Source organism: Saccoglossus kowalevskii, chromosome 19, assembly GCF_978046115.1.
Source record: "Saccoglossus kowalevskii chromosome 19, keSacKowa6.1, whole genome shotgun sequence".
Lineage (NCBI taxonomy): Eukaryota > Metazoa > Hemichordata > Enteropneusta > Harrimaniidae > Saccoglossus > Saccoglossus kowalevskii.
Window position 1 is genome coordinate 24,930,599 of NC_140659.1, and position 20,530 is coordinate 24,951,128.

The 20,530-nt window shown below is 33.1% G+C and overlaps 1 protein-coding gene across 1 annotated transcript; it reads left to right on the plus strand.

Moving 5' to 3' along the window:
- The first annotated feature begins 134 nt into the window (after positions 1–134).
- LOC100372482 (AP-1 complex-associated regulatory protein-like) lies at positions 135–17,221 on the plus strand. Its single transcript, XM_006819830.2, has 6 exons — positions 135–316; positions 4,441–4,513; positions 8,065–8,187; positions 10,758–10,924; positions 11,635–11,708; positions 16,723–17,221. The coding sequence occupies exons 1-6, from the start codon at positions 273–275 to the stop codon at positions 17,097–17,099; spliced, it is 858 nt and encodes a 285-aa protein (XP_006819893.1). The 5' UTR covers positions 135–272; the 3' UTR covers positions 17,100–17,221.
- Positions 17,222–20,530: the final 3,309 nt, after the last annotated feature.

Here is a 20,530-nt window from a genome sequence, read left to right on the forward strand (position 1 = left end):
TGATAGTATTGAAGATAGAGATGTCCGGTATTATATTTTTGCCGTACAATTATCATTTAATGTGCGAAACGATAATATTATTTGGTTTTGCACTGTGAACTTTGACATTTGCACTTTAGTCAGGTGGTCAGTTACTCGGATCTTGTGATACTGACTGGGCTGATGCGCGTAATGATTACTGCGCATGAATATCTACGCGTATTGCTCTGTGTTGTGATGATGTTGCTGAAAAGGGGAAATATTTGGTGATTATTTATAATAGAGTGGAAGTGATGGGGAATTGTTGGGATTTGTGCTTTGGTACTACGAAGAGTAGGTATGGAAAATTTATTGTGAATTATTTTAACTCACGTTTGAACGGAAGATGGTCGTGACATTCTAAAACGACAATCGAGCCAAGTTGGCAAGGACAGATCGTATCGAGCAACGAATATTGACGTGCGTATTAAATAAACACATACCATGACCGCTCGATGTACAAATAATGAAATGCCTAACATTTTGTGATTTATATCATTAAAATATATTCTGAAGCGTGCAATAATAAACACTTTTAAAATAGGTCAAATAATTGAAGCAAATAAGATACATTGTCTTCCTGGCCGGCCAACGTTCATCTCGATCACAGTTGTTTAGAATTTTGATTAAAAATATAAAATGTGAATAATATATTCCTAAAAATGTAGGAACCGATGTGTATTGACTGTAATTAGAAGGAGGAAAGAAGATGGAAGAGGGTCTGGGTCTTGAGAAGCCCTAACCCTAAATCTCACATCTTCTAGAACCTGACACTGACCCGACGTAAATAATCCAATGGTTTGGTACATGCATATACCGTGTGTATAAACCCACGCTGTTGTCTACTTTCAACAAGCTCTCAATTCATTCGGCAATCATTTAATTGAATTACGCACAAGTCATGCTTGCAGTATAGCTTCTTTTTTTTTTATTTAAACAATATTTTTATTTCGTTTCAATAATATAGACATACAGCACAAAATATTACATTACATAGAGGTACAAGGAAGATATAGCAGTATATCTTTCAATAAAGCTTTTTGTGCTTTCTGTAATCAGTGACATGGTTGCAATTGTATGGTATGGTACATGGTGTTTGTGTTTTATTTCTCTCAAAGCTACATTATTTTGTCTACCGTGATATGAGCCAGGCTTTGGTGTATGTATATTTGTAGGTATATAGTCAACCTATTGTACAGTGCTTGATACTACAGGATTATCATATACCTTGTATAGCTGGCCTTGTAACGCTATGATAAACCTGGTGAGCAAGCCATGCAATAATATTCCGTATCACGCCCAGCCCTGTTTGATGTTTTGACAAACTTAATCCGTTTATAGATTTGCCGATAGAGTGGTACATACTCCAAACTGGTTTCAGTCGTTTTGCGGTTATGTTGCAGGGATTTTCTTTATTAAATCTACATTGACCACATTAGCTACAACTAGCTTTCGAGTACAGGCAGTTATTTTGGTATGAAATCTAACCACATTCAAGAGATTACACACTCTGATCAAGGATTCAAGCAGGGGTTAATTAAAAAATTTTGAATATCATTTCGCATTGTAAACATTTGATGAAATGGTATAAATAAAATTAATAACCAAGATAAATGAAACACCAGCTGTTTGAAACAATTTAATTATTTTTGAATGACCCTTTATGGCATATAACGAAATTGTCATTTAAAAATCCAAAGTTAACAAAATAAATGTATATAGAAATGATCTGTTGCAGCCAAACTGTTGTCTTTGCAGTGTGGATTACTAACATATAACTGCTAATAGATACAAGTAGAATTCATGCTTGCTTATCACAACGGTTAATCAAACATTTGTTGTTCAAAAGACAAATTATTAAAAATTTATCTTCTGAATGAATACAGTAAATAAATCTACATATTCATTTAATGATATACAAAATACTAAATCCTGGCTTTATATTTCTGTGTTTCTATAGTGAGAAAGGTATCTTTGTTACATCTTTACACGGAAGTGCACCTCCAAAGTACATTAACACTTTAATCATTTTGAGATCCACATTGGTCATGGTGAAAATATTTGACTGTTGTGCAATATGTAACTAATTTAATAGATGAATTTAATTGATTGAATACAATATCTAGTTAAGTTATAAAATGCAAAAATGAGATGCTGTTAGTTATCCTTGCCACTACATTTAACAATTTCCCAGTTGCTGTGTGTTTGATAGTTTCCAAGTCACGTGTTCAATAAATGCTATTTGTCATGCATATGGATCACATGTTGGTTGGTTCTTCATCCTCTATGGCATTCTCATTGCAAAATTGTTTTCCAATATTGGTTTGTACCAACTGATGTGTACGATGACCAGAAAGTGGGATATTAGTTTCTGGGCCTAAAATAAGGAAACAAACTTTTGCAGTGGGCATTAATTCTAAAATGTTTTATTAATTTATTGCTTTTAAGTAAAATTAAATGTTTTGGTGTTAAAATGTTAGATGAGTGGCTCTGCCTCTTTTTTGGTATATTGTGCCCTATTCAAACACAGTCTGAAAACTAGGATTTACTTCTGTGCATCTGTTTGCATGATCATCAATCTGTCTTTCTGTGTGTTTGCCTGTCCATCTGTGCATGCCTACATGTATCTTAGATATGCCTGGATCAAAAAACAAATGTAAACGTATTCCAAACACACATCTATATGATCTTGGAATAGATCCATTTTATTTATGATTCAAGTCAAGATCTTTTAAAACAAAAAAATCATCAAAATCAAACATTTCTGTCATTCCAGAACTGCATTTTGGTCAAATTTGTAAATACTTTGTCGTGTCTTGGTGCAGGTAATTTTGTTTTCCTGATCAGCTGTGGCCATTTTTTAAAACATTCATTTAAAAAATGTTGAGCATGATCAGAAGTTTTGATTTTTGTCAGAACATGGGCATTTTAAAAATTTTTACTTGTAATACAGTGCCAGACTATTGATTAGGTAAGTGTGAATTTCTCTCAGCCTGAGTGATTGGAGACCTGTTGTTGAAAAGCTATAATTTAAATATCTGAACTCTTCATTTAAAAGGAATATTGCAGTCATCATTGTAGTGTATTCACTATATATAGTTTTTAAACAGTATTTAAAAAGAAGTACATGTACAAAATGATAGCAGTGGGAATGTATTTTATGGGTGGGTGGCTTGTTTGATTTGAAAGATTACCTGATACATGTATATGTAAATACAAACATGACCTAATTATGAGTTACAAGCAAGCCAGTAATACTGTTTGCAGTTTTCATCTGTACCATGTACTTTTTGAGATGCAGCCCTATCTTTGAGATGCAGCTCTCTCTCTCTGAAATGCAACCCTCTCTCTGAGATGCAGCTCCTATACCTGAGATGCAGCCCATTTTCTGAGATGCAGCCCATTCTCTGAGATGTAGTTTTCTCACAGAAATGCAGCACATTCTCTCTGAGATGCAGCCCATTCTCTGAGATGCAGTCTTCTCTCTGAGATGCAGCCCATTCTCTGAGATGCAGCCCATTCTCTGAGATGTAGCTTTCTCATAGAAATGCAGCCCATTCTCTCTGAGATGCAGCCCATTCTCTGAGATGCAGCCTTCTCTCTGAGATGCAGTCCATTCTCTGAGATGCAGCCCATTCTCTGAGATGTAGCTTTCTCATAGAAATGCAGCCCATTCTCTCTGAGATGCAGCCTTCTCATAGAAATGCAGCCCATTCTCCCTGAGGTGCAGCTTCTATGAAGGTAGTAGATAGTAGAATATGCCTTAACATGTACTCACTGACATATATGTGATTTTTCTCAGAGTACCCGGTATGCTCTGGTCATACATGCTACATGCATATTAGCAAGTTGATTGCTTAAATCATTCTTATGATACAAATGATCCAATTTGTCGCCATTTTCAGAAATATAAGGTGGTGACCACACCATGTGACTTATAACAATTTATTTTTCTTGTAAGAATCTAAGGCCGTACATGAAATTTTTTTTCAAAATGGCGACAAAATCTCATGACCGATTCAAATTATTTGCTGTCTGAAAGAGTTATTTATAAAGATGCAAGATGGCACATTTCAAAATCGAATGAATGGGGCATCTGTAAAAAACTGCTACTTGTTGATAAGAAATCAAAAATGGCAGCCAAATCAAAATCACAAAAAACATTATTCATAGATGTTAAAACCAAATTTCAGATCAGACCAAACCAATCAAAATTCTGAAAGTTAGGTGCACTAGTTCTCATAGGCAATGTGTTTGAGAAGTTTCATAACTCTACGGGAAACAATATCCAAGAAAAAACAAAAAACAATAGGGTACAAGCGTGGACCCTAATTACATACATTACAAAGACCATAACTTCAGATATCTTCACTGCAGCTCTTAGCTGCTATTTTTAATATTCCATTCATTTGTGTATTTCAGGACTGGCTCATACTTACGTAATGATTATGAAGGAGAATCACTTAATATTGAATTTGAGAATCTTGTAGAAGAGGTAAGAAGTCATTTATTTAAAGTTAAGTGGTCAGTGTAAGGAATTATTTATATGCAGTTAAATGGTCAGTGTAAGGAATTATTTATATGCAGTTAAGTGGTCAGTATAAGGAATTATTTATATGCAGTTAAGTGGTCAGTGTAAGGAATTATTTATATGCAGTTAAATGGTCAGTGTAAGGAATTATTTATATGCAGTTAAGTGGTCAGTGTAAGGAATTATTTATATGCAGTTAAATGGTCAGTGTAAGGAATTATTTATATGCAGTTAAGTGGTCAGTGTAAGGAATTGTTCATATGCAGTTAAGTGGTCAGTGTAAGGAATTATTTATATGCAGTTAAGTGGTCAGTATGAGGAATCATGCAGTTAAGTGGTCAGTGTAAGGAAGCCTGCAGTTTAAGTGTTTGGATTTAATTGATTTTAAATTTACAGATTCACACGGTTAGTTCATTACTATTCACAGTCTCAGTCTGGAATCAGTTTAGTTATAATCCTTATTTAGGGATGCCTGGCCGCCGAATGAAAGACATACCAAGTCACGCAGCTTGGTGTACAAAACCAATAAAGAGCATTATTATTAGCTGGGTTTTATTTGCACTTATTTTACTGACAACAAAATTTGTTTAAATAAAACCTACTAGTTATTTAGATTTAACTATCATGTATGTTTTTTTTCATACAACCAATGAATTTAAAATCTTGTAAATATTCCTGCAACATCAAATTTGCATAATGTGGTGGTAAATAATAGTAAACAACATTATGTCATGTGAGAACTCAAATTCATGGCGTGACTTCCAAATACTAGTATTAAAGGTATATGTATATACAATACAATATACAAATATACAATACACATTATTTGAATTCAACATTTATCTTAAAAAAAAAATTGAGTCTTGTCATTTCAAAAACACATGTTCTGAAGCACTTCTAGCATACACATCTCAAGTACTCCAACATGCATGCATGTGACAGTTTTTGTTGATGACATGACATTTTTGTGAGTCTTGAAAAAAAACAGTGAACAGTTCTTTGGGATCTATAATTACTCGCTGAGTCTTTCCAAGGGTGAAGACCTCCGATTATCTAACAAGTTGCAGGAATGTGACAACAATTGTATGGTTTACAGTAATTTGATTTAAGAGGCGATGGTTGCCATGGCAGCAGACATAGAGATGGTGGTCACCATCAGTAGATGTTCATATTTTGGGTAAACAAAGTATCCAGATGTTATTATGAGACTGATATCAAACTTAATGCATGGTGACGACAACCCTTTAAAATTTAGATGTATAAAATTCAGTCAGATTTGTATGAATTGTTAAAAATGTATTCCACGTATGCTATAATTAATGACATGAGTGTTTAAATGTTATATATAATTATAGATTCATTGGGAGTTGAAAAAAAAGTTCATAACTCCTGCAAATATATAAACTGTTTAATAATTACTTTTCAGTAATTAATTTAGTGTTAGGATCTGCTATGCGTTTATTTCATCTCTCTACCAGCCATTACAAAGCACCAGCCGGGGTTGTACACTTTGTAGAGAACCAGGGAAAGATCACGCATATTTTTTTTATGATACATGTATATTGTTCACCACATTAGATCCTACCAGAACATATCAATGGATGCATGTTTTGTATGCAAAGGATTATACACTGTTTTGTAAACCATTTAAATTTTGTAAGATACAAATTAAAAAAAATTCATGAAGTTTGTGGTATTTTTTGCAGTGAAGTTTTCTGTGTGGTTCTTGAAACACAATGACTTTCAATGAATCTGTTGGTATGTGTGTCTTTAATTTTAAATGCCAATTTATAGTAGCAACAATTTACAGCTAGTGCATTCTCTGTCATTTCAGAGATGAGTTTTGTTGTTGACAACTGTATCTGACACCATGAAAGATTATTTGTTGCTGCACTGTCAAGTGTCATGTCAAGTTTAGCAAAATGGGACAAAGACAGCAATTAGTGATTTTCCGTTCAACTGCGAGATCTTGCGAGATGCATGAAAGACGCACGTCGAACGTCTGCCGCAAAAATCGAACGATTTTATTTTGAACTCGAATTTCTTTATTTCGTAGCTCACATCGACCGGCCGATCTTCGACAGAGGAATATTGCTTTTGAATACCCTCACTTAATTGAAATTGCCTATCATCAAATGTGTACAGCACATTATTAAGCATGGAAATGCCCCCAAAATATGTTCGCGTTTGTTGAATCCCACGCGATGTTTGATGCCACTACGACGCTATGACCTTTGTTTGTCCTGTTTTTACGTTCGATTTCACGCACAACGCGTGATTCTCGCAGTAAACGGGAAAATGGTCTATTACACTCGGAATTTTCAGAACTGTGACTTTGGTGTCAAATTCAGATTTTCTTCATACATTTACAGTTTCATATAATTTTCATTTTCAGTTTTTCATTTCAGATCAACCCATGCCATCAGATTTGCATTTATATTGCCCATATGTGCAAAACAAACAGTTTGCCTCACACGTACATAATGGAAGAAATTGTTCACCATACAACCTTTATATCGGTTACACCATCCAGCCATAACACACTCAACTAATTAATGATTAGCTATACACTACCAGACATGGTTAGTCTTAGCCATCTTACAGACTTAAACATTGATTTATAACAAAACTTGTTTGTATTATTACCGTATGTGTAGTAAACACTGGAAGTAATAATCTAAATATTTAATTAAATTTCTTTATTCGCTTACCATTGTTACAATATCAAATTTCTTTTAAATCTGTATTTTTATGATTTCTGGTTTTTGTTAGTTTGAAATGAAATTTCATTTACTATAACATAAATCTGGTTTGATATTATAATCATATACCCTTCACTCGATTTTACCTTGATGTATAAAGTAGCAAATCATCTCCATTTGAGCTGACTTCTTTCTACTTTGCTATGACTTCAAATAGCCAGTGTTAAACTTAATGGTTGGATTTAAACTTCATTTTATGTCCAGATGAGAATGCTCTAAAGCTCATTCATATTCTGTTCTTTTTGTTTTGTAAACAACAACAAATTAAAAATCAATAAAAAACTGCATGTACCGGTATTTGCATGTTTTTTGTAATATCTGAATGATCAGTATTTTTAATGGAAAGAAATTTTAAAACTTGTATCCCAATTGAATATATCTGCCAAACTAATGATTACTGAATTTGGAAACAATAATTAACTAATTAATTGATTATGCATAAATTATTTGTCAGTTTGAAACTAATTGATCAGAAATAAGTAATGGTTCGACTTTTAATTACGGTAGTTTTCCTGCCAAAATTTGGAAGCGTCAAACATATATGAAACTTTCCTTAATTTCTGTCAGCTTTGAATAAAACAGCCCAAATTTCTTATTCTGCATGTTTTTGAATCACAATTTGTCATGTAAAACTAATTTTAATTTACAAATATTTGATTTTTTTTTTAAAAGAGATAAATGGCTTTGATAGTCTATGATTTAACCTGTTTAGTCTGTGATTATGGAAATTAAAATTGAGTAAATTTTTTGCAGAATGATGCATCAGACAGTCAGGGTAGTTTTATCTTGGAGTCAGAGAGAAACCATTTAATGAGTAGAAATTATCAAAAGATAGTGGAAGACCAACGCAAACTTGATGAACAAATTGATGAGGAGGTAAGCACCATTTCATTTACATATATCATTCTCATGTTATTAACATTTCATTAGAACGGAACGTGTGTTTTGGACAAAAACTGTGGTGTGAGTTAATATTTGTCTGTCTGAATAATATTTATTCTGTGTCTATATTGTGTACCTGCTCTTACTGTCTGTTTTATTAAACCAAACAGACTTTACTATGAAAACTGTTTTATTTTTTGAAATGCTCACGCATGCTCACGCATGCAGCATGTTAACAGCTGCAAACTCACCATACAAAACATTGTAGACACATTGTAGACTCCCTCTAGCCTCATATTTATGAATATATTATTCATTTCCATGGTAACACAGTCAATTTAATTCATATGAGAAAGAAAACATTGCACTGCTTATAGTTTAGTGGAAGTTAGTAACATGCATAGAATGAGCCGGCTTAGTGAGGAGAAATAACAGAATTTAAAAACTTCATGTAGGATGGCATATGATGTCTTGAGTTTGAATGGTGCTGGCATTGTTTTGTCTTGTAGAGCGAACACTATGTTAACTTGAGGTTCCAGTTTGTTGGACAGGCTAGAAATTTTACCAAATCTATTGGATTTTTGTTATGTTTTTCTGAAAGATAAAATCCTTCAATGATAACAGTAGTTAATAAATTGTCTGCTGACACTGTTTTTTTCCTATTTGTTTTGGCAATTTTTGGAGGCAACGGGCAATGTGTTAATATCATTAGAATTCAACTTTATACCTTTCTGAAACCTGCAAGATTTTTTGCATTAAGTAAGAAAAATATGTTTGGCCACCTATGGGAAAGTATGTCCATTCGGTTGCAAATTTCAGAAAATATAGTAGACTTCTGTATTGTATTTGTGTATTGTATTTGTTAAGCATATTAATAAAAAAAAAAGGGAAATATAGTAAAATACAATCAATTGTGCAAAATGTTCTAAAATGTTGGTGAGAAAAACGATGCTGTTCAACAGGTTAATATTTTGAAGTGGCTTATCGATGTGTACCTGTAAATACAGGATTTATTGAAATAAGTATATTTATGGTTTATTGTGTCTGGATTAATAACTTATTATTAAGAGAGTTATTTTGAGCTGCATTAGAATCACGTTTTACGATGAAATCGTGTGTTGTGGTAAACAGCTGTGACAAGCATATAATCTCAGTGCTCAGCTTTCTGTTTTCATTTGACGTGGCATATTTCCTGAACAACTAACCCCATGAAACCATTTTTGCTTTGCCTGTAATGCTAGGTGAAGCACTGTGTATAGAAGTGGAAAATGTCCGCTTGGCCTTCTGCGTTGTTATCGTCGTCATCATTGTAGCAAGCTTTCTGCTGTGGTCTTTGAGTAATTTCTATCCAGTTGCTTTCAGAATTTAGTATTTCATCAATCAGTAAAAAGGGTGTGTCAAACTGTGGTTGGTAAATATTGGACTTGATTGATACAAGGGTTTTAAGTATTGTGTTTTGATCGCTGATATGCTAAACGACTACAGTGTAATTTACATCGTAGTCATTTCAAGTACAATGGTTACCGGTACATTATAATTTTGTTATACATTGATACATAGTAGAATTGTATCAATTTTATATTCCCAAAAAGCTTCTATTCTATTCAAAATGTTATATTTGAAACCTCTTTATATTGAATGTAATATTGAGACTGTATATTGAGTGCTATACACTCACTGAAAGCTGACTGGCTGATAATCGCCAATCTAATTGTAAAACTAATGTTTGTCCAAATGTTTATTTTGCATAAAATAAATGTTTTTACTGTATTTGCATAATTACTACTGTAAAATACTTTTCGCTAAAGGAATGATTCAGTGAAAATATAATCCAGTGAATATACTTTTTTCCATATATTTTACATTCAACTCATCAGAAATCAGGCCAGACTTTTTTTATTCCTTGTTTCTCGAGTTTTTATAGGGCGGAAAAAAAATAAAATTAATTCTTTTTTTTCATTAGATTTGTGTGATTCTCAAAGAATTGTAAATGAGATCATTGATCGGAGAGAAGAAATGAAATAGAATTTTATTCCATGTACAACCTTATTTCTCATCTGCGCGAGACTTTGGGTACTTTGATCATGATACTCCCACGAAAATGAAACTTGGATTTGTTATGCGGCGGGCGGTAAAAAAATGAAGATAAAAATAATATTTTTTTAGCAATTTTTTGCGCTTACAGGACGGCGGGCGCAAGAAATTAAACTGAAATAAAATTTTATTTTTATTTCATTTTCGGCTCCTGTTCATTCGGCGGGTTTGCGAAACAAGGGATAATAAAAGTCTGGCCTCAGTGAAAACAAATTCCATACAAAACACCCAAAAAGTCTTTTCAGCGAAAATTAATTCCCGCTAAAATAAAGTATTTGACAGTAAGTATGTTTGCAGAAATAATGATAGTATACCAGGGTAATGGTGGTTGTTCTTCTCTATTGCAAATTAGTTGTTACTGTGCGAAAAATCTTCTTGATGAATTATGGTAATTTAACTTGTGAAGACTGTAATTGCTTACAGGGTCAAGGGTCATCCATACTAAATTATTTGTTATGCTTTATCGATAGTTGAACAGACAAGAAGGTCACCTGAAGGTAGAAGAAGATGCTTACATTGCGGCAAAGAAGGAGGCAGCCAGAGTTGCAAGGCAGAAGCGTTTAGAAGAAAGCAAATCCAAAGCCAATGGAACTGGTCCAAAAAGATGGCTAGGAGAAAATGAAAGTGACTGGGATGTGTAAGTACTGGACAAGAAAACACAATACATAGAAAATTTGGATTTTTAGTTTGGTCAGTGTAGATTTTATTAAATTTAGCATGTATACGCTTCACAAAAATACACTTTACAAACAGTTTCTTTGTGCCATCTATATTTTTTTCAAGGTACACCAAAAAAAGTTTTTGCTTTTCATCTCAGAGAAAATTAAACAGTGTTTTTTTTTTTTGTATTAAGACATGTAATAAATGTTCCACATGTAACATTTATCAATAGTGCTTTAGAAAAGTTGCATTAAATGTGGATTTGGATCATTAAAACATCCACTTAAACAGAAACTCTCTATTCTGGTGTATTTCACTGATACGTGAAATACTGTAGAATACTATTTCATCTGGAATTAATTTTCGCTGAACAGGCTTTTTGGTTTGTATGGAATTTATTTTCACTGATTGTTGATGAGTTGAACGTAAAATATAGTGAATGTAAATTCCAAGTGAAAATAAAGTATTTTTACAGTAACAAATATGTGAGGCCTTGGTTTAAAATTGACGCATACAATGACGAAAAACGAAACTTTTTTTGTTTGTACTTTGTTTGTACAAATATCCTACCTGTTTAAAAAAACCTGCATTATAGGAATAATATAAAAATGCATTGCTTTGTGATTAACTTGGCATAATTGTGATTTTCATTCATAACTAACGTTACTACTTTGTTGTCTTTTACAGTGCTGGGGGTGAAGATGATTTTGAAATGTTTTTAGAATCTGTTAAAGCGAGGTCGTTGAACCCACCTGGGAATGGTAAGTATCATCACATGATAAATGACATGGTTATTGCTTCTATCTCTTAATATTTTTTATTTTATTTATTTCAGTATTAACAAATAATCACCTTATTTGTGTTATTTATAACTGTAATCTGCTGTGGCAGTAAACCTGGTGAAACCCAATACTTTCCCAAACAGAACACCAAACGTTTTACAAATAGAATATTTGCTTCAACATCTAGATGTAAACCAAACACACCTAAAAACAAAATATCTTTGAAATAAAAATAAAAACATATGTGAAAAAAACATGTATTTTTACCTTGCCCGTACCATCAAAGATGGAAGGGAAAGGTATATTAAGGGAAAAATTTTGTCCGGCGTTGTCGTTGTTGTTGTTGTTTTTGTCATTGGCGTCAGCGTCTTCGTCGTTAATAATTGTTATTGTGTGCATAATAACTTTACTAATTCTATTCCAAACTTCATCAAACTTGGTCACCTTATTCATCAGTATAAAGTCTTCCCTGTGTTTGAACAACAGATGTCCTGTATGAAAATATCATGCAAAAATTGAGAAAATCTGATAAAATATTTTGACTGTTTCTACTTGACTGATCACTGGTGATACACATCATCAAAGGTCACTGATCTCAGTGGAAATATGCATTGTTGTACATGTTCAATGAAGCAAATAATTTATCTTGTAATAATATTCATGGTAATGTATCCCCCAAATCCCATGGGAATACTATACTGGGTTTCAAAACCAACTCATGGAGAGATTTTTTACACAGTTTGATACACATTTGCAAACTTACAAATAAAATCTTTACAGAAAACAAGATGTCAGAAAATCAATATAAGCACTCCTATGAACTGGGTGCCAAACTTTGATCAAGATCTGAAGCTAATAGAAAATCTGTTTAGTTCAAAGTTATCAAATCAAAAACAATACATACAAAATACATAAAAAGCAAAACGTTGCATCCACATTTTGAAAAGAAAATTGTACTAAAATATATGTATTCTGTATTTGACAAACAGTTCATTCGACAAATGAAAACTCACAGGAATATGTTTCAGCTATTAGAACAGAATGATAGTTTTTATAATACTAGTTTAAAAACGCACTTCAAAAACAAAGATTGCAGTGTTTGAAGATGTAGATTCTCAGGAGGCAACAGTACTGTTGACTTCTCCCTCCACTGGACACCAACTAACTATTTAAGTTGATTTGCATACAAAGGCAGAGCTTGCAACATGATAGCTATTCATAGAGGGTGTTTTTTTTTTTTACAAATAAGGCACCAATGTTTTTGTAAGATATTTACATCTTTTAAGAACATTCCGTAGACTGATTCCCCATTGTTGTTCCAACCCCAAAACTTGTTTGTATTCAAAATTAATTATGACAATATTGAAACAAACTATGATAAATGAATTATATTATATAACAAAGGGCAAGGTCACCAGAGTTCAACTATGTTAATACTTCTGTAAACTGAACACATCTGTAAAACAGACTTTTCTGTATACAGAACACCTATGAACAAAACACCTCTATAAATGAAACACCCCTGTAAACACATCTTGAACAAAACACCTCTGTAAACAAAACACATATGTAAACAAAATGTCTCTATAAACATGATAACTTTTACACAGAATACCTTTGTAAAACAAATAACCATGTAAACCAAATACCTCTGTAAACTGAACACATCTGTGAACATAACACCACAGTAAGCCACACAAATCTCTAAACAGAACACCTTTATATACAGAACACAGAGGTAAACAGAAAAACTGCTGTAACCAAACACCTATGTAAATATCACATCATTGCAAAGCAAACACCTCTTTATAGAACATCTCTGTAAAGCAACAGTGTATATATACATAAAAAACTGTAATTGAGCAAATCAGTAAACAAAACACATATATCAGTAGAAATGTTAGAATCGTTTAAGGTGTAAAGCAAGATATAAGTGTTTTATTAACACATACACATTTGATAACAGCAAACAATTATTGTATTTTTGAGTGTGAATGACTGGTTTTGTCAACCAGTCACTGTACACGTACATGAACAAGTACGTCGTCCGATTGATAGACTGCAATGTATATAATTACACCAACAACATGACACTGGAATGTACAAATTACCAGCAATGTTGAGGTATATTATTTTCTTTTAACTTTATTTTTCTACTTGACTTCAATATGTTGTGATTCAATGCATGTAAATAATATTATGTAACTGTAAAACAAGTAGATTGAAGCAGAATAATGTAATTGAAAGTGGATCTCAGCCTGTCAGTGAATTAATATCTGTCTATAGGGACATCCTATCTGCAGTATCTAAATTTTAATATATTTGGTGTTTCTTAATGTATTTGTAAAAAAATCAACTCTGGCAACTCACAATTTTGTACTTGGCTATTAATTTTTCCAGTTAGTCACCAACAATTTTAAACTGGTTGCCAATCATTAGGGAAATAATTAAACTAAAGAGTTGTTCTTAAGTTAATAGTAGTACAATGGATATATGGGTAATTGCACTTTCCCATTAAACTAACTAAGCTTGTGATGTCTATTATCCTTTTTTTGCATGCACAGTTAGTACCTTCTATAGTGACCATGATAATAACTACTATAGATCTGTTAGTATTGGCACCACTAGTGACTATGATGGACGTGTTAGTCCATCTACTGTCGACCTGGAATGGGACCACGAGGAAGGTAATGCAAGTGGTGTGGTGAATGGATTGGTGGTATTTGTGTGATTAGTGGTGGCATTACTGTGTAGTGTCTGGTGGAAAGAGGTGGCGTACATGTCAAATGGCTTGGTGGTGTGGCGGCATTACTGTGTTGTTTGATGGACAGTGGTTTCATGTATATTAAATGGCTTGGCTTGGTGACGGCATTACTGTGTAGCACATGTCTGGTGGAAAGTGGTGGCAAGTCTGTCAAATGGCTTGGGGGAGGGACATCAGCTGTCATAACATGGCATTCTTTTCAGTTGTGATAAAAGCATCAGTCCTATATCATAGTTTGTTGTGTTTCATAAAATGTATGTACATTTGTAAATTTGGTGACTCATCCATTCTCCCGGTGAAAGGTTTTTCAGTGAAAGCAACAATTCCATCTGTGTGAGTTTCATATTCAACTAGCATCACTAACACTTCCAAAGTTAAAGTAGTGCATTCAAGAATCCTATAACTATATCATACAAATGCAGACATACAGATGCCATTTAAAATCATTATAACTGTCGTCAAAGTTGGCGATTTCAATATCAGAACCTTAGCCCAGCTGATTGAAAGATTGTTATACAATTGCCAATTTCAAACACCCAAAAGATGAGGGCGGACTATATCTGACTGGAGCACTTTGGACTTTAAAATAATTACATACATTTGAACTTTGACTATCCCTCTGTCTACTTTGAGACACTGAATAAATAAGTGTTGGTATGGCCAGGAATAATTCACAAATAAAATTACACTCATTCTTTTTCAACATAAAGAGTCAAATGTTTATTTACAGGTGTGAAACTGATAATAAGATTATCTAAATAATGAAAACATCAATGATGGCATTTGAAAAAAAAATACACTGTAAATTGTTGTACCATAAAATACAATCAGAGCATAATTTAACATTTAGTTCAAAAATAACCATATAACTATAGAATAATCTGCATAAATATACCTCATATTAATAATTTGTAATTAATAATGAAAATTATACTAGTTTTTTTGAAAAAGAAAAGACAGCTTGGAAGTTATAAGTTATGTTCAGACTGTGGTTCAGACCATACAATGTATGATCAAAGTATACTTTAATGTATTCATGCTAAGCTCACACCATTAAATCATTAAATCATTGCACATTTTATGGTAACAGTGCTAGCAGAATGTATCTTGCATCTTCACAGTGTTTGAAATTTGTCAAAATGGTTTACCAGACAACGGGGCTGCTAAAAATTTAATCATTTTACCACATTTCATTCAATCAGTGTCACTGCAGTGACTTTAATTCAATTCAATTCAATTCAATAATACTTCACAATACACTGTCTACTAGTTGACAGTATCATTGGAAATCATCCAGTTTTCCCTGATGGGAAAATTTTTCGTATTCTTTTGATTTTATCATACAACCTATCGCCTCTTTGGAGTCGCATTTTACTTTATGGTTCATTACTGAAGTCCTGATTCCTAAAAAAATGAGTTGCACAAATCAAAACAATCGCATCAGACATAATTTTGACAACAATCATACATCCATACATACCATTTTGTGATTTTTGTAAAAAGTAATATTTTCTCAAAAATCTACCCAACCACAGGGTTAGTAACTTGAGATTTTCATCAGCCCCACTGAATAGTTACCTGTGCCCGGCGTACAGGCGGGCAGTAGTTTCAAACACTGATCTTCAACATTTTAATTCATAACTTACACAAGTATTTGAAGTGAATTTACATTTTGTGATATCATTTAAATTATTATTTTGTTTCCAAATTCATCAAGATCTATTGAGTTTGTGATTATTATTGTTATATACTATGTTATATACTTCATATTACTATGTGCTCAGTTTCTGCACTAAGATATTGTATGAAAAAAAAACTGGGTAAAACAGCTCTAGTTTCAAATCAAGGCATCGCAAAAAATCATGCAACATTTCTGCTGTTGGTGTAAATGTAATGTAGAGCACTTCCCATGAAGAATGTAACAGATTTGAATATTTGTTTTTAATCATTCGTGTGTCTGTGTGTAGTAATATGTACAGTCATTCTCTAAGGCTATGATGTCTGTACTACATACAGGTCAGGTTTAGGATGTAAACCTTGTCAAAGTAAACAGTAACAACACATATTAATATCATTGTAACAATAATTTACATTAACATAATGGGGTTTATTTTCACAATCATCTCTGCATTGTTGGTCATTCATTATTGTTATTCAGAAAATAAAGTTACTTCTTACTTACTATTAAAGTTACTATTTGTCCTGACACTTCTGTTTTCTCACCACAAGGTATGGACAGTGTGGCAAACGCTATGACTGAAAAGAAAGTCACAGAAGCAGAAGTCCTGGATCTTGCCCGGGAAGCTGTAGGTGAAATCAATACTGGTTTGGACCTTGATTGGGAAGAAGATTTTGTCGGTGCTGAAATCTCGGAATCTGACTTTGTGGGCAGCAATGATGACCCTGCAATGTTGGATGCTGAACATACAGAGATTATTGCCGCCAGAAAAAACAGTCCACCAAATAATTCTGGGAACAGTAATGAATTTGTGACGGAGGTGCAGATAGAGACGAGAGACTCTGACTTGAAATTTGATGATGATTTTCCAGCACCAACAAAAGCTGTTTCAAATGAGAACCTTGTGGAATCAGAAGCTGATAGATAATATGACGTTTTATTTGCAATAATTGTAGGCATCTGAATTTTATATGAATGGTGATGTGTTGTAATTTTTTTATTCGGTATAGGACTGGAACAATCTGAAGTATAATACATTGTATATCTCTATTTTCGTAGTTGTTTGTTATGATGCTGAATTTGGACAGTACACTCCACTTTAACATCTAAAGATTATCAGTGCCAACTGTTGCAATGGCGAAATTAGAGCGGGGGGTGAGGGTGAAGGTGAGGGTGAGGTGTGCCCTATAACTGTCTTAATCCATAAGCACATATCCTATAATGCAATGCCCCATTGGGAAGCTACCTCCATACACTGTTAGTGTAATTCCTAACTGCACACTGTTTCATAGTGAACTCCCTAACTGCACACATATCAGAGTGAATTCTCTAACTGCACGCCATTCATAGTGAACTCCCTAACTACACACTATTTCATAGTGAACTCCCTAACTGCACACTAATCCTAATCCTGTATTTGTGATATATTACTGAGTGAATATAAATGTTTGTGCCATAGAAGATCTTGACTTTAGAAGGATTAATAAACTCTTTCTACATAGACACAGCTACTCCTATACAGGAAGTAATATTATATAAAATGCGCCTCGCTTATATACAAAGTTCACTGTCCAAAACAGAAAGATAATATTTTTACCATTTTGAAAAAAATGTTGCTTAGCAACAATCCATCTTTACCAGCTTTAACATTAAAATTATTAATGTTGTGTAATAAATTATTTGTTGTTGGTCATCAGAACGTATTGGTTGACAGCAGTAAAATAGAATGATTCTAACTTGTCAGCAAACTTCCTTTTTTTTGGTTAAAGTGTTTATTGAACAAAATAATTTCAAGTATCCTCGAATTAATGGAATTACGCATATGTATATGCCTCCAAAGGGCACTGTATCTTGTGGTGTGTGCAGTCATTTCAATTTACTATGTCGTATTGATATAAATTGAGCTGGTTCCAATTCAAGTATAATAACCCTCTAACCACCATGGGGTTTTGTTAACTTGCGCAAATAAATTATTATTACTGTCTGCTTGTGCCTGTCAAACTTAAAAACTGTTATTGCTGTCAACATTTTAGCCTGACATGTCAACGATAGTTCTTGCGCCCTCACTGATGTTAGTTTGTGTTCGAGTGAATTTGCCACTGAGTCAATTTGCCACTGAGTGAATTTGCTGCCGAGGATGCAATAACTAGTGCTGAACATGTCAGACAATCAACATTATTGACCAACATAATAATTTCTGATTAAATCTTGTATGTTTAGTCCTATATTGTTTGTTTTTTTCAAATTCACAACAAATTTTAAAATTCTGAAGAAAAAAAATAGCAATCAACAAGGGTATATGAACATTGTGACATTTTGTGTCTTATAGAGAGCCACATGTTTTAACTCTTATGTATTGTTGGATGTAAAAATTATAAATATTCAAGCATGTATCATTATGCTAGATTTCAGTTAACATTGCATGCTGGGTAAGTTCATTCATATGCATGTATATATATATATATATCTAGATGATCATTCATTGTCAAATTTAAACTTCAGGGAAAAGTTTGTAAAATGTGCAATTTAAAAGGGGGAATTAAAATATTTTATGATGAGACTGTTTCGTTATACTTTATTAATATTTGAATGACACATTACACATTAATGTGCAACAATACATGGCATGTTTGATGTCATTGTTTGGACTAGTACATCACATGTTTGATGTCATTATTTGGACTAGTACATGACATGTTTGATGTCATTATTTGGACTAGTATATGACATGTTTGATGTCATTATTTGGACTAGTACATGACACGTTTGATGTCATTGTTTGGACTAGTACATGACATGTTTGATGTCATTGTTTGGACTAGTACATGACCTAATTGGTGTCATTGTTTGGGATAGTACATGACATGTTTGATGTCATTGTTTAGGCTAGTGCATGACATGTTTGATGTCATTGTTTAGGATAGTGTATGACATAATTGATGTCATTGTTTGGGATAGTACATGACATGTTTGATGTCATTGTTTGGGCTATTACATAACATGTTTGATGTCATTGTTAGAACTAGTACATGACATGTTTGATGTCTGTTTGGACTAGCACATGACATAATTGATGTCATTGTTTGGGATAGGACATGACATGTTTGATGTCATTGTTTAAGCTAGTACATGACATGTTTGATGTCATTGTTAGGCCCAGTACATGACATGTTTGATGTCATTGTTTGGACTAGTACATGACATGTTTGATGTCATTGTTTGGACTAGTACATGACATGTTTGATGTTATTGTTTTGGCTAGTACATGACATGTTTGATGTCATTGTTTGGGCTAGTACATGACATGTTTGATGTCATTGTTTTGGCTAGTACATGACATGTTTTATGTCATTGTTTGGGCTAGTACATGACATGTTTTATGTCATTCTTTGGACTAGTACATGACATATTTGATGTCATTGTTTGGGCTATATTTATGACATGTTTGATGTCATTCTTTGGACTAGTACATGAAATGTTTGATATTGTTTAGGATAGTACATGACATAATTGATGTCATTGTTTGAGCTAGTACATGACATGTTTGATGTCATTGTTTAGGATAGTGCATGACATATTTGATGTCATTGTTTGGGCTAGTACATGACATGTTTTATGTCATTGTTTGGACTAGTACATGACATGTTTGATGTCATTGTTTGGACTAGTACATGACCTGTTTGATGTCATTGTTTAGAATAGTACATGGCATATTTGATGTCATTGTTTGGGCTAGTACATGACATGTTTGATGTCATTGTTTAGGATAGTACATGACATAATTGATGTCATTGTTTGGGCTAGTACATGACATGTTTGATGTCATTGTTTAGGATAGTACATGATATATTTGATGTCATTGTTTGGGCTATATTTATGACATGTTTAATGTCATTGTTTGGACTAGTACATGACATGTTTGATGTCATTGTTTAGGATAGTACATGACATGTTTGATGTCATTGTTTGGACTAGTACATGACATAATTGATGTCATTGTTTGGGATAGTACATGACATGTTTTATGTCATTGTTTAGGCTAGTACATGACATGTTTAATGTCATTGTTAGGCCTAGTACATGACATGTTTGATGTCATTGTTTGGAATAGTACATAACATGTTTGACGTCATTGTTTGGAATAGTACATGACATATTTGACGTCATTAATTGGGCTAGTACATGGCATGTTTGATGTCATTATTTGGACTAGTGCATGACATGTTTGATGTCATTGTTAGGCCCAGTACATGACATATTTGATGTCATTGTTTAGGGTAGTGCATGACATATTTGATGTCATTGTTTGGGATAGTACATGACATAATTGATGTCATTGTTTGGGCTAGTACATGACAT

Bases quoted from the DNA above. Each gene is read 5' to 3' on its own strand.
- LOC100372482 (XM_006819830.2), top strand. From the start codon at position 273: ATGGGGAATTGTTGGGATTTGTGCTTTGGTACTACGAAGAGTAG. The intron at 317-4,440 runs GTATGGAAAATT...TGTGTATTTCAG, and splicing joins TTTGGTACTACGAAGAGTAG to GACTGGCTCATACTTACGTA. The intron at 8,188-10,757 runs GTAAGCACCATT...CTTTATCGATAG, and splicing joins ATGAACAAATTGATGAGGAG to TTGAACAGACAAGAAGGTCA.